General features: G+C 40.5%; 1 protein-coding gene across 1 annotated transcript in view; it reads left to right on the forward strand.

The window, feature by feature from the left end:
- Window positions 1-14,419, forward strand: part of LOC144685896 (polypeptide N-acetylgalactosaminyltransferase 10-like) — a 127,768-nt gene that overhangs the window by 41,053 nt on the left and 72,296 nt on the right. The window contains exon 3 of the mRNA XM_078550907.1: window positions 5,189-5,327. Coding sequence (XP_078407033.1) covers window positions 5,189-5,327 — 139 coding nt within the window. The remainder of the gene's footprint in view (window positions 1-5,188; window positions 5,328-14,419) is intronic.

Genomic DNA, 14,419 nt, shown 5'->3' on the forward strand with positions numbered 1-14,419 from the left:
GGACATGTAAAATCCAACGGGTGGCCTTCCCACCACATTCCCATTCCCTGATTAGTCTGAAATTTTATGAGGGCACGGATAATCATCCTGCCCTTGGGCCTTTGCACCTGCAGCAGAGGGAGGTCCACGCCATGCTGAATGTTCAGCAGATTTAACTGCACAGGCTAGTGTTGGACAAAAGGGGGAGGACCCCCTTTACAGGTCCCCTGGACCCATTGGAGGCACCCCTCTAACTCAAGGTTTATCCCCCCCATTTAATTCTCCCTTTGGCCTCCTGAACCTGGCCCCCACTCCTCTCACTCAGACCCACGAACCTGGACTTATCCAGGCTCCTCAGCATAATGTAGTCCCAGCAGTGGCCACCACTCCCAGCCATCTGATTGGCTGGCACCTCTCTAAGGAAGGGGCGGAGGTCCTGCCTTGAAGCAATTAATGCTGCTCCCAACATTAAATTGCTGCAGGGCAGTCGGCGGGATCATGGGCGGGCTCCCCCCGACCTTTTAGCAGGTGGGGCTGGGTGGGCGTGTGGGTATGGCGACGCCCCGTAAAATCCAATCCTAAGCTTGACGTTTCCAGACCAGATTCCCGCTGACCTGATTTCCACTTTCGTTAGGAGGCGAAAACCGCCCCAAAGATTGAGAACAGGTGTTGACAAAAAATGCTTGGAGTTTAAAATAAAGCAATAACTGAAGAAACCCAGCACTGGAAATAAAAAGTAAAATGCAAAAGAGCAACAGGAGGTTGGAAGCTGAGTTGGGGAGGATATTCTGATTGGGGCTGGAATGAGGCTTCAGGCAGTAGGGCTGAGAGCAGCAAAAATGATTCAGCAAGGCTGGTTGTAGGGCATGTGTATTATGTGGCAAACAGTATTTGAGATAGAAAATTGAACAGAGAAATTTCTGTACAAGAAAAAGGATATTCTAATTCGCTTTCTACTCTCCTGGTAGCTCTGTGATACAATAATAATGGAGTTCTTGACGAACTGCAGCAATCAATTTGTATCCATTAGCCCATGACACAACCAGAAATGACAAAAGGGAAATTCCAATGGTGGAGGACTTTGGAAATGATAGGCCCAAGGTCACCTTCTCCTCCTAAACTACAATTGCCACATATCCTGTTCCAAAATACTCATACAATAAAAATATTCCAGATGTCTATCAAATTTGCATTTGAATCAATTAACTACAACCATTTTAACCATCTCCCCGGGGAGTCTGTTCTATAGATTTACAATTCATGGAATTATTGGGCTGAATTTTCCTGGCTTATTGGCGATGGGTTAGAGGGCTGGCAACGAGGCTGGGGAAGGTGTTGGGAGGGTAGCCTGGCATCTTTCTGCCACCATGGCACATTGCCATTGGTGGGCAGTTCAGTGGCTCATCTATTTAACTGCACAATTAAGTACCACTTCCCACCCCTGTGGGCAATTAACCCATGTCTGGAGGGCCCACTGTCATGTGACAAAACCGCCAAGTAAACCCTATCAGCCTCCCAATGTGTTTCTGGCCTGTGGGGGCAGGGGAAGAGGGATGGGGGTGCTCTCCTTGATGGACACTTCATGGTCCACGAAGGCGCCTCCTGCCCTTGCACCATTGATGCCTCTGGTGTACCATGACCTGTCAGACCACAGAATTTGCTTGCCTATTCTAATGATCTGGACAAAGTAAACTAACTTGTCATGGTCTGTGTTATCTAGTCCCTGTAGAACCTTAAGCAGCACGACTATCACCCCTTGACCTTCTGTCTTTCAGTGACAACATTGGTAGTTTACTTAATTGTTATAAATGAACAGTGGAGCTGCAACAGAGCTAAGCACAGGTCTGGTAGGTCCCTCCAAGCAGGGCTATGAAATTTGAGTGGGAGCCACCAATGGTTTAAAAGCAGAATTGGGAAGTTTCAGAAAAACACCGGCAAAGGGTTTGCTTTCATAATGGGGAGACAAACAGCACTCAGTGTTATTAGAGGCTAAATCTAACCACAACTTCTGATGTCTGTACATGCACAGTTAAATGCAGAAACCCAGAAATTGCTGTCAGTAAAAACCTGCTCCTTCACAGGTACATTTTTTCAGTCCTTGCCAATAGACTTGATGCTGAAATCAGTGTATTTGCATCAACTTAAGATAATTACCCACTAGCGTCATGTTTGAAAAGGTAATTAACCACTGGTTTCACATTGAAACTTCAGTGACAACCAAAATTTGAAATGGTTGTGCCTCATGAAGGGGGTTGTCACTGAAACCTGCCAATTCCTGCAACTATAACTTCAACCTGCGGAGGACAAGGGCACCATTTCCAGAGGCTGTGAAAGGTGACTGTGGCTCTGAACGTTGATGCATTTGGCTCCTTCTAGCCTGTTGCTGGAGCTATTAGCAACATCTCCTAGTTTGCAGTACACTGTTTCATAAGAGAGATCATTGAGACTCCGAGAGACAGATTAATCTTATTCCTTCTTGCTGAGGGAAACAGGCAGAGCCAGCACGGGGTTTGCAAGGATTGCAGATTTCCCCAAGAGTGCCATTGAAAACCAAAAAAAAAAGACTTGCCTTTATATAGTGCCTTTCATGACCATTAGATGTCTCAAAGCACTCTTACCGCCAATGAAACACTTTTGAAGTGTAGTCTCTGTTGTAATATAGGAAACACAACAGCCTGTTTGAGCACAACAAACTCCCACAAACAGCAATGTGATAATGACCAGATAATCTGCAATACTGATTGAGGGATAGGGGAGAGTTCCCCTGCTCTTCTTTGAAACAGTGCCTTCTTAACATGTATTTGAAGGGCATCACACCCATGCCCCCAACCCCCCTTACCCTGCCAAGGATACAGGGCACCTCTCTTCCTTTCCACTTTCTCCATCAAGATTTCTAGTGCAGCATCTAGAGACAATGTAGCTGTGAAGAGCAGGAAAGTACTGTTTTTGTGTTAGCAGCCAAGCAGAATGCTGGTGAGAGCGGGTACTCTGTTCAAGAAGAGCAATCTCTTCTTGAACAGAGTACCAGCTCTCACCAGCATTCTGCTTGGCTGCTAACACAAAAACAGTACTTTCCTGCTCTTCACAGCTACATTGTCTCTAGATGCTGCACTAGAAATCTTGATGGAGAAGGTGGAAAGGAAGAGAGGTGCCCTGTTGAACAGATGGGATTTTTGGTTAGTTAAGGAACAAGGAGTTGCTGAAGTGAGCCTTGCTGGTGGAAGTCATTTCTGGAATACTCATGCTGAGTGGAGCGATTTTCGAAGGACACTGGAAGATTCAACCTGGCGAGGCAGGGAGAAATGACCTGCTGGAAAGCTGGGAGTAACTTAGGATTTGTAATACTATATATCTGCCAGAAGTGCGGTGCACAGTGAAAGGAGTTATAAGACTTATCTTGATTGTGTTAATGTGTTAGTTCAATGTATTAGTTGCTTGTTAAGTTGTGTTTGATATATGTTGATTTTTGTTTTTAAAGTATAAGTCTGAAAATGTAAACTCTTGTCCTTTGTTAAGTCTGAAAATGTAAACTCTTGTCCTTTGTTATTTCCTTGGTTGTTTGGGAAATTTGTTTCTTTTTAAAAGTTACCGGTTCCTAAGGGGATCACTTCATATAGAGAAGAACATAATCATTAACTTTTTTCCACTTGTTTGGAGTTGGGGATTTTACATGAGTGTAGTGCCTTGATTTGACTCAAATGAAAAAATATGAAATGGAGTCCACAGTCACTTAAATGGTCTGCTGTATCAATCAGCACTGATTTTTAATACTCCTCTTCCAATATCTAGTAAAACAGTGATTTAGATGCTCAGTGTCTTTTGGTGACTTCTCAGTTTTATCTCACTCAGGAGTATAAGGAAAACGCCCTGTTAATTTCCTGATGTATATTCTTAAAATGGAGTTTAAGTTTAAAAGTATGCATCAAAATAGTCTGAAGCCAGAAAGAATTATGGATGCATTAAATGGCTTACAACTGTGAATGCCTGTCAGAACAAGGCATTTTCACAGAACAGTGAGAAACATAACATCAAGGTCACAGAACAAAGATAGCTCAGTAAAGAGAGATAAACTTGCAACTATTTTTAGCTGATAAGTGAACAATAGTGCTTTGTTCTGTTGTAGAGGTAAAGGAATCAATTACCACCTGACATGCCTCAGCCCTGAAGTACCCAGCAATACCAATGTCTGAATATAGCTGGGGCATGAATATAACTGATTGATACCAAAAGAGACAAACTGATTTGACACGTTATAAATCAAATTAGCCAATTGAAGGGAGGCAGTATTTTCCTTTGAATTTAAGGTATATTTGTTTTGTAGAATTTCTGTTTCTTATATAATTTAAGGGGAAAATAAATTTTGATGCATGTCATGAAGGCACTGTTAAAATCTAAATGTTAGTTTGAAGTTAAAAATAATCTTTTTTTGCCACAGTGGTATTTTGCAAATTTGGACCAATGTGTTTTATTAACAGCTGAGAAATACTGTTTCTAAAGTATAAAAATTTGTGTCTCAAAACCTGACCATTATATTCCAGAAAGCCAATTGGTGCAGGATAGTACTGGCACTAATCTTTATTTAGTCATGCATACACCTCCGAACTCAAACACATTTCAGTTTCAAGAAGTGTCTCTTTGTGTGCTCAAGTGAAACCCCAGTTAATGCCCATGCCCGACATATAATTAAACATAATTACTGTTAATATACAACTAACCCTAGCTGGTGTACCTGGGAATATTTACTAATGAAATTATTATTGCTCCAATTGACTTCAGTTGCTTTTCATAAGATTGGAAGATATGGTTCATTTGTGGCACGTTGTTGCAAGAATATATGAGCTTTGAAAAATTAGGTTACACGATAATGATCCTTGATCTGTGGAAAACCTTTCCTAACTTGTGGACTGACCAGTCCTTTTTAACTGAAGCCTTGGATCAAGCAGTTTAAGTACTGAACTTTTCAAATTAAATTTTCAAGCAATCTACAGTAAGGCTATCAGTATGCAATTCTGAATAGCATGCATTAATGCTAAGGCATGATTTAACTTTGTCCGATGATCACTAGGTTTATCCTACAAGGTGTAATGCACCATTGCAAGAAAGCCAACACTAAAGAATGGAGATTTAATTGTAAATTTGATAGATCCCAAGATTAACTGTTGAGAGTGAATATAACTTTTGGCATTATCCTTCTGCTTTATCTTGTTAGGAATTGGAGAACAGGGGAAATCTGTCTCATTGTCTGATGAAGATAGAGCTGACCAAGCATATAGGGAAAATGGTTTCAATATCTACGTGAGTGATAGAATCTCTCTCGATCGGAGCCTCCCTGACATTCGACATCCAAAGTAAGTGAAGCAGCTTCCTTCCACTTTGCAATTAATTAAGTTGCCCTTAGTTGGTTAAAGCATTGTTATCAAGCTTGGAACTATCTATGCCAACCATATTTTAGTTTGTTCTATTACCAACCATATTTTAGTTTGTCTTGTTAATGCAAAAACTTCTTACTGAGATCCTCTTTGCCTTACAGCTTTCCAATTACAGTCCTTACTGCTTACAACACCCATGCTTGACAAGGGCAGCTGCAATCAGCAAATAGCGTTAACCATTTGTCATTTCCATAGGTGTCAATTACAAAGATGACGCTTATAACATTTTAGCATAAGTTTTCACTTTACCCGATCTGGGTGCAAATTGCATTAGTTTTAAGTTTTTTGCTCAAATTTCTGCTCAAACTCATTGGTATATTGCTGAATGTAAAATTAGTGGAATCTTGCCATAGTGATTGATTCAATCTGGGAGTGTGGTGACTTTTGTGGTTGGACCGGCTTCTTGCAATGTTTTTTTAAATCAGCACAAAATATTGCAGAATCTCTATTTGCATTGGATGTAATTTGTGCTTAAAATTCCTCAATGTATTGTACTGACTTGGCTGATCATGGCTGAATTCCTTTGAAAAAACTGTAACCTAGCAGAAACTCCTGATAATTATACTACTTTGGGCAATTTGATACATGCTTATCCTGTTCTTGAGTTAAATACAATGGATGCAAGAAATCTGAAATAAAACAGAAAATGCTGGAAGTAATCAGTAGGTCATACAGCATCTACTGTGATTGAAACAGAATTAACGTTGATGGCCTTTCAAAAGAACTGGAAAAAAGTTAGGGGTGTAACAGATTTTAAGTAAATAGAGGCGAGGAAAGTAGTGAGGAGAGGGAACGTCTATGATCAGATGGATGGTGTTGGAGAATTTTCCTGTTCTATTTTATTTCGTAACTTGAAACAAGGTGCTGTTCAAGAATCAGAAGTACTCCCAAGTGCCTGAAATCACCAGTCTTCTGTCTTCTGCTGCCATTGACCACTCGAAGTTATGCAACGTCTTTTAACCTCTTCTCCTAACTTATGAATTCCCAGCATTAGACACAATGTTTTCATTATCTTTTCACTTTTGAACATTAACCATTACTTTTTAACCAGAAACTTTCCACTAAGGACTGATGTAACTCTCTCCATTCTCTTGACATTGTTTCCTGTCCTATCTTAGATTCAATCCATTTATTAAGAAACTACCGGCCTTCATCCAGTATCCTCCAAATCTTCCCATTGCTAACTGGAGATCCCCATTAGGTCACTATCCCGAATGGAATGCTCACTCCTTGAACGGATTGCTGGGAAACCCTTCCTCGAACCAACTCTGGCTTGGCGAAATTTGAAAATATCACATCTAACCACCAAACGTTGAAAACACTTCCTAGAATCAACTGCCACTTAACTCCAAAAATATCTGATAATATCACATCTGATTTAACTGACTTGGTGAAAAAACAAATCATGCTGGGGTCGCCAATATGTTGGATACTTTGTTTTGTTACTTTAGAAACAGATATCAGTTCTAACAACTGCAGAATCAGATCTTTAACAAACTTGTGTTACACAACCCAACATGGGTACTCAACTAAATCATGCAACATGGTTCTAGTATGATTATATGATTCTTTATTATTGCGTGCATGATTCAGTGTAACTACTGAGGTACCACGCTTCACAGTTCATGCATGACCTCAGCAAACCTCTCCTGTCTTCCACCACATCTCAGATCTTCTCTTTTCTTTCTTTCCCCTTCAGCCCTTGCTTAAAACTTAACTTTTCTGAGCCCTGACAAAATGTCATTGACCTGAAATATTAACTCTGTTTCTCTCTCCACAGATGCTGCCAGACCTGCTAATTATTTCAACAATTTTCTGTTTTTCTTTCTTATTCTGTACCTACGTGTTAAAAAGGCACTGCTGTTTTCAGCCAAAGTCAGGTCCTCAAGCAGTTTCAATGAACTGCTCAACCTTGTTGATTCCCTGTACTATATTTACCCATTTCGAGTGAAATTGCTCCACCGACAGTTTTTTATTCGACCATTTGCAGCACTTGTGATTACCTTAGTAATGGTACTCTAGATGCAACCACAAATAATTAGGAGAGGTTATGTCCTTGTAAATTGAGGAAAGGCTGCACAAATTTGGTATGTATTCCCTTAAATTCAAAAGATTGTGGGGTGATTTAATTGAGATGTTCAAAATTTTATAAGGACTTGACAAAGTAGATATGGAGAAGCTGATCCTCTGGTAGGAGAATCCAGAACACAAGCATAATCCTTAATAATACTCCTATCCGCAGATGCTGCCAGACCTGTTGAGTTTTTCCAGGTATTTTTGTTTTTGTTTTGAAATGAAAACTTAGTCTGGCCAACATCTGTGGAGAATGGTCTTGCTCTAATTTTAAGATACTAGAGCATCTGTGGATGCTAGGAATCGGAATTAGAAACAGAAAATGTTGCAAATATTCAACAGACCTGGGAGCATCTGTGGAGACAGAAACGGTTAACATTTCAAGTCAGAGACCATTTGTCAGAACCAAGGGTTACCAACCTGAAATGCTAATTGTTTCTCTCCACAGATGCTCCCATATCTGTTGAGTTTTTGCAACATTTCCTGTTTCTATTTCAGATTTCTAATATCCACAGTACTTTGCCACTAGTATCTTAAAATTAGAGCAAGACCATTCAGAAGTGAAATTAGAAAGCACTTTTTCACACAAAGGGTAGTGGAAACGTGGAATTCCCTTCCGTGATAAGGCTGAATGTATGCTGGTTAATTGAAATTTTCAAGACTGGTATCAATAGATTTGTAGAGTATTGAAAGGAAATAGATGAAATACAGGTAAATGGATTTGAGATGTGGATCAGCCACGGTCTAATTGAATAGGGCTCCTGATTCTATGTCCCTTTAATCAGTGCCAAGGGTCATAATTATTGCATTTTTTGTGATAAGCCTCCTGTGAGTCACCTCACCTCATCGAGCATCTTCTGAAATGTCTTATGCACATTTACTGGGTTCACTTTATCTGTGCAATTAGGGCAGAAAAAGCCTCTTAAATTTAACAAACACAACTTACCATTAACAGATTTGGATTGACTGTCCTTGATTAGCCTATCTAAATACTCAGTAATTGACCTCAAATTATGGACTTTAAGAGCTTGCCCACAACTGACATTAGATGAACTAGTGTATCCAAGTTATCCAATGTACCCTCCTCTCCTTTTTTGAACAGAGGTATTAGATTGGTGAAAGCAAAAACCTGCGGATGCTGGAAATCCAAAACAAAAACAAAAATACCTGGAAAAACTCAGCAGGTCTGATAGCATCTGCGGAGATGAACACAGTTAACGTTTCGAGTCCGTATGACTCTTCAACAGAACTAAGGAAAAATAGAAAAGAGGTGAAATACAAGCTGGTTTAAGGGGGGGTGGGACAGGTAGAGCTGGATAAAGGGCCAGTGATAGGTGGAGATAACCAAAAGATGTCATAGACAAAAGGACAAAGGTGTTGAAGCTGGTGATATTATCACATTCCTTAGATAATATCACCAGCTTCAACACCTCTTTGACCTTTTGTCTATGACATCTTTTGGTTATCTCCACCTATCACTGGCCCTCTATCCAGCTCTACCTGTCCCCCCCCGCCCCCCTTAAACTAGCTTATATTTTACCTCTTCTCTATTTTTCCTTAGTTCTGATGAAGAGTCACACGGACTCGAAACGTTAACTGTATTCCTCTCCGCAGATGCTGTCAGACCTGCTGAGTTTTTCCAGGTATTTTTGTTTTTGTATTAGATTGGTGACTTTGCCTGGCATAATTTGAAAGTCTAAGGAGGTGTGAAAAATTAGGTGGTGGTTAGAACCTCTGCTATCTTTTTAACTTCCTCCAAAGGACTAGTGTGCATGCTACATCTATTGAGTTTTGCTAATTTTATTCAGAACCAAATCTCTCTTCCCATTATATTTCAATAATTTTTCCACATTCCGTGTATGTTAACATTCTAATTTCAGTTTGGCTAATGGCTAACTTAGAGGTTGTGAGTTTAAGCCTCACTCAGGATTTGAGCACATAATATAGGCTGTTATTTCAGTGTAGTGCTAGTGTCCAAGAAGCTGGCGTTCAGATGAGATGGTTAACTGGGGACCTATATGGCTGGGTCTAAAAATCATATTAACACTTTGGGAGAACTCCCTGTTCTCCTTCAGTGTTCTGCCCAACAATTATTCATTGATTAATGCCACCAAAGCAGTTATTAGGTCACTTATCTCATTGTTACTTATGGCATCTTGCTGTGAGCAGATTGGCTGCTTTGTTTTTCTACATAAAAAAACTTAGATTAATATACTATTGTTCACTACCTTAGGACACCCCAAAATGATTTACAGCTAATGAAGTACTTTTGAAGAGCAGTCATCTTTCCTAATACAGGAGACATTGACTACAGTTCAAAGTTATTCTGTGAGGGACTTTAGAACTTCCTGAGGTTGTGAAAGACACTGCACAGATGCCCCAATTTAAGCTTTTCTGTCTGCCTTCATTCGTAAAAACAAAAGCATAATATTTATTTCATATCTGCCATATCTTCAACCTTCACATCTAGGTTCTCCATTCATCCTTGAGGAATCTTACCTTCCCTTTAACACTCAATATGGCTTCACGAACTGGATTAGGGAGAATTTTTTTAAAAATTCATTCATGGGATGTGGGCATTGCTGGCTAGGCCAGTATTTATTGCCCATCCCTAATTGCCCTTGTTCAGAGGGCATTTTTAAGAGTCAACCACATTGCTGTGGGTCTGGAGTCACACCATAGGCCAGACCAGGTGGGGACAGCAGATTTCCTTCCCTAAAGGACATTAGTGAACCAGATGGGTTTTTTTTATGACAATTGACAAATGGTTTCATGATCATTATTAGATTTTTAATTCCAGATATTTATTGAATTCAAATTCCGCTAGCTGCTGTGGTGGGATTCGAACCCAGGTCCCCAGAGAATTACCCTGGGTCTCTGGATTACCAGTCCAGTGACAATACCACTACACCACTGCCTCCCCGCCCCAGTAATAAATAATAAATTAAGTTTTTTCCTTGAAAGATGAAGAATTTTCCAAAATACAAATGAAGGTGGCTTGTAATTGAAAGACTACTCACTCTTTACAATTGTAGGGGGATACAAATTAGGCAATATTCAGTCTGCGTACAATTGTTGGTGGGATTAAAAAAAAATAATGGCCAATGCTTCCAACCACTATCCAGCAACTTCAGCTGAGAGCAAGTTTGTGCAAATATTACGTTAGAGAAGGATCTAGCTCAGCTGTGATTGAATACCTTGCTGACACTCATTGTCTTGGCCCTCAGAAGTATTGGTCCGGATTTTGCAGTGGTACTGACAGTGAAACTGTCGGCGTTTGCCAGCTTTACTTCTCTGGAACTGATAGCAACTTCTGGAGTTTGCACATGCGCAGTTGAAAGTGGAAGTCTTGAAGTTGCTATCAGTAATTCCACACTTCTCCAAAGACTGCATTGTTGAAGACTCAGACTGCAATCTATTAGAAATCATTGAACTGATAAGAACTTTCACTCTCATGCTTTTAGTTTGGCTGTAAAAAAAAACTCGAAAAAGTTGCATCTCATTGCATGAGATACAACCAGATGTTTGGATTTCCAGCATCCGCAGTAGCTTTTTGTTTTTATCTCTGTGTTTAATAGTCTATTAACTTCATAATTAATGCTAAAAAAACCTCACTAACTATTAAAGAGTAACTTTATTTTTGTTGAATATCAAATGTCTCCATTGTAAGAAATTACACATTTTAAAAATAATAAAAGTTTGTTTATGATATTTTAGTTTCAACCGTAATTCCATGTGCATGTCCCAATCATATATTTGGTATCTGTAGTTTTTAGTTGCTGGTTTGTTGTCTGAGAGAATGCTTTCATGTGATTGGCTGCATACGCTGCTTGATGACATCACTGCTGCAGTATGCCTGGAGGTCCCCTTGGCATGGTGCCAACATGGTACCGACATTGGTAAAGTTGCTTCACTACTGACTGCAAAATCCGGCCCAATGAGCATTTGAGCTAGATGCCAGAGGCATATGGTTCCCATAGAATCATATCCCAGCAAGGATTAAACGCTGCTAAGAATGGAGAAGGGAAAATAGCAGATTATGGAGAGGTAGATCTTTTTCCTTTTGCAGTAACTGCTTCTGTCTAGTTGAGCAATACTGTTTGCCAAAAAGAATAGCTTAGTGAGCTAACTCAAACGTCTGCTTGCAATTGATTGTGTCCACAGTTGTGATGTCATCATCTATTGACTGCTTATCTGCAGCCACTTATGTACTGACTCTGAAGCTGCTTTTATGTTGTAAGAGATCTGTGCTAATGTGATTGTTTCCTGATGCATGTGTCTTGTGTTGTTGTAAGCTATAACTTGAAAGTAAACTAACCAATCCATTTCCTGTATCCTGGTAGACCCAGCTTTTTATTGCATTTATTCTCTGCACTTCTGACATAGGACTTTTCCTCATGTCTTGCTCTCCCTACTCCAAGATTTGTGGGCCCTTACTCAGGCATTACATCTCCTGCTCACTGAAATTGTCTGCCCAGTTTCCTTTGCCGTAACACCTTTTTAAAGCTGCGTTGAAAATCCTGAAACCCTGTGCCTTAAATTCCCCATCCAAACTTTTCCTTTTCCCATTCCCCTTCCTTTTTTTTCATGTTTTTCTCATTGTCATGCCACCTGACACGACTTCATGTTTGGGAGGTGCAACTTTATAAAATGTAATAAACAGTGCCAACATAAGAATGGCTTGTACATTTCTAATAACCTTAGCAAACTCTTCAAAGCAACGGAAACCCTAGGATTAGTCATCCAGTTAAGGGAAGAGGGAAGCTGTCAAAGAGAAACAGCTGTGATATTTTGCTTTCCTTTTATATCCCTACCTATGACTTTTCATTCCACTGTTGCTTCTTGCACGCTTTGGCTTTTTCTGCAGCAACAGTTATAAACTCTGAGATGCTATGGTGCACATTTCCATGATTTATGTGTTTCTGCAGTTAGCTTGGGAATTGCCAGAATGTCACCTTCATTGAATTTTGCATAATTTTTGCTTGTGAAATCAGATTTATTTATGGAGGAATAAAATTGGTAACTACCAAATTAAATTAAATGTGCTAGTAGCTGAACATAGTGTTGCAACAACTGGCATCTTTAGCATAGTTAAATGTCCCAAATTGCTTCAGGAGCATTATTGAACATAAAGTGACACCAAGCCACATGCGATACTGGTCCAGATTTTGCATTAATAATAATGGTGAAGCAATCAACACTCGCTTATTATGGGGTTATTTGGACTGCAACCTGCGGTTTGTGCACCTGCACAGTTAAAGGTCAAATTCTGAGTTACCCAGCTCCTCCACAAGCTCTGAAATAACAATACCTTGTTGATAGACTCAGTAGTGAAATACATCCAACAGCGTAATGTTGCAGTACTTGCTAGTAACCTATTAGTTATAGACTAAATATACCAGAAAAAATTAGGGCTGGTGCCTAACCTTTTTTTCTTTTGCCTTTGTTGAGTCCTTTCCCACCTACATCCATCAGTCTTCCAATGGCCTCAGTCACTTTAATGGTTTCCATTTTCTGACCCTAACTATTTTCTCTCACCATGGATGTCCAATCTCTCTGGCTCTCACCCCTTCCCCTCACTCTCAGAACCACGGGGAATGGAGGTGTAAAGTGTGGGAAATGGGATAACACAGTTGAGAGCTCTGTCAGCCATGGTGTTTGGGATGTAGGCAGCGGGAGTCCTTGTTTTGAGGAAAAAGGTAAATAAAGCAGATGCACTGATACAGAAAGTTGCATCATCAGAACAGATGTGACAGAAATGGAGAAACTGGGAAAATGGAATTGAGTGCATACAGGAAGCGGGAGGAAGTATTGTTGAGATAACTGGGAGAGTCAGTGGGCTATTAGTGAATTTTCATTAATAGCTTATCCCCAGGAATGGAAACTGAGAAATGAAGCAAGGGAAGGGAAGAGCAGAGGTGGACTATGTGAAGGTGAGAGAAGGGTGGAAATTGGAAGCAAAGTTTGTGAAATTTGCCAGTTCAAGGGGACAGTAGGAAACAGCACTGATACTGACATAAATGTAGCAGAAAAAGAGTTGAGAGAGGAGGCCCAAGCTGGACTGGAACAAAGAATGTTCCACAAATCTCACAAGAAGGAAGGTTTTCTGCTTCTTCTTTGAACAGAGGTCCAACCAGTCTCCAATCCACTGCCCTCCTCTGCCTTGCTCAATGTTTTCACATTGAACAACTCCTTTAATGCCAGTCGCTGCCTCCAAATAAAAAATGTTGCTGTGGAAATCTGCATAAGTCATAGCAATGACTGTTTTTTTGCAGGATATGTGGAACATTTCATGTTCCTGTCCTTCTCGGGGTTGTTTTTTGCGGGGTTGGCGGGGGGGGTTCTTCCTCACCTTTCTTTCCAGTACATTGAGATCTGTATCTGTGCCATTATCTGTTCTCGCTCTGGACCGGCAAATTACATCAACTTTGCTTCCAATTTCTGTTGTCCTCACACATTCATATGGCCCATCTTTGACTCTTCCCTTCCCTTCCTTGACTTCTGTCTCGGTTTCTGGGGCTAGACTATGAACTAATGTTCATTATTAGCCCAGTCCCACAGCTACCTTGAATACACTTCCTCACACCTCATTTCCTGTAAGAACTCCATTTCATTTTTCCCATCTTCATCACATCTCTTCCACTGATGCAACCTTCCATACCTGTGCTTTTGATGTGTCTTCCTTTCTCTTCAACTGAGGAAGCTCCTCCCCACAAACCCCGGTTGACAGGGTCTACAACCATGTTCGCCCCATTTTCCGCACTTCTTTTATCCTTCCCCTCCCTCCCAAAACCATGATAGGGTTCCCTTTATCCTCATCTTCCACCCCCAACAACCTCCGTACTCAATGGATCGTCCTCCATTTCTGCTACCTCCATCGTGCTGTCACCACCAAACACATATTCCCCTCCCCTGATCTTTCAGCATTTTGAAGGGAT

Source organism: Cetorhinus maximus, chromosome 10 (assembly GCF_964194155.1).
Source record: "Cetorhinus maximus chromosome 10, sCetMax3.hap1.1, whole genome shotgun sequence".
NCBI classification, from domain to species: Eukaryota; Metazoa; Chordata; class Chondrichthyes; order Lamniformes; family Cetorhinidae; genus Cetorhinus; species Cetorhinus maximus.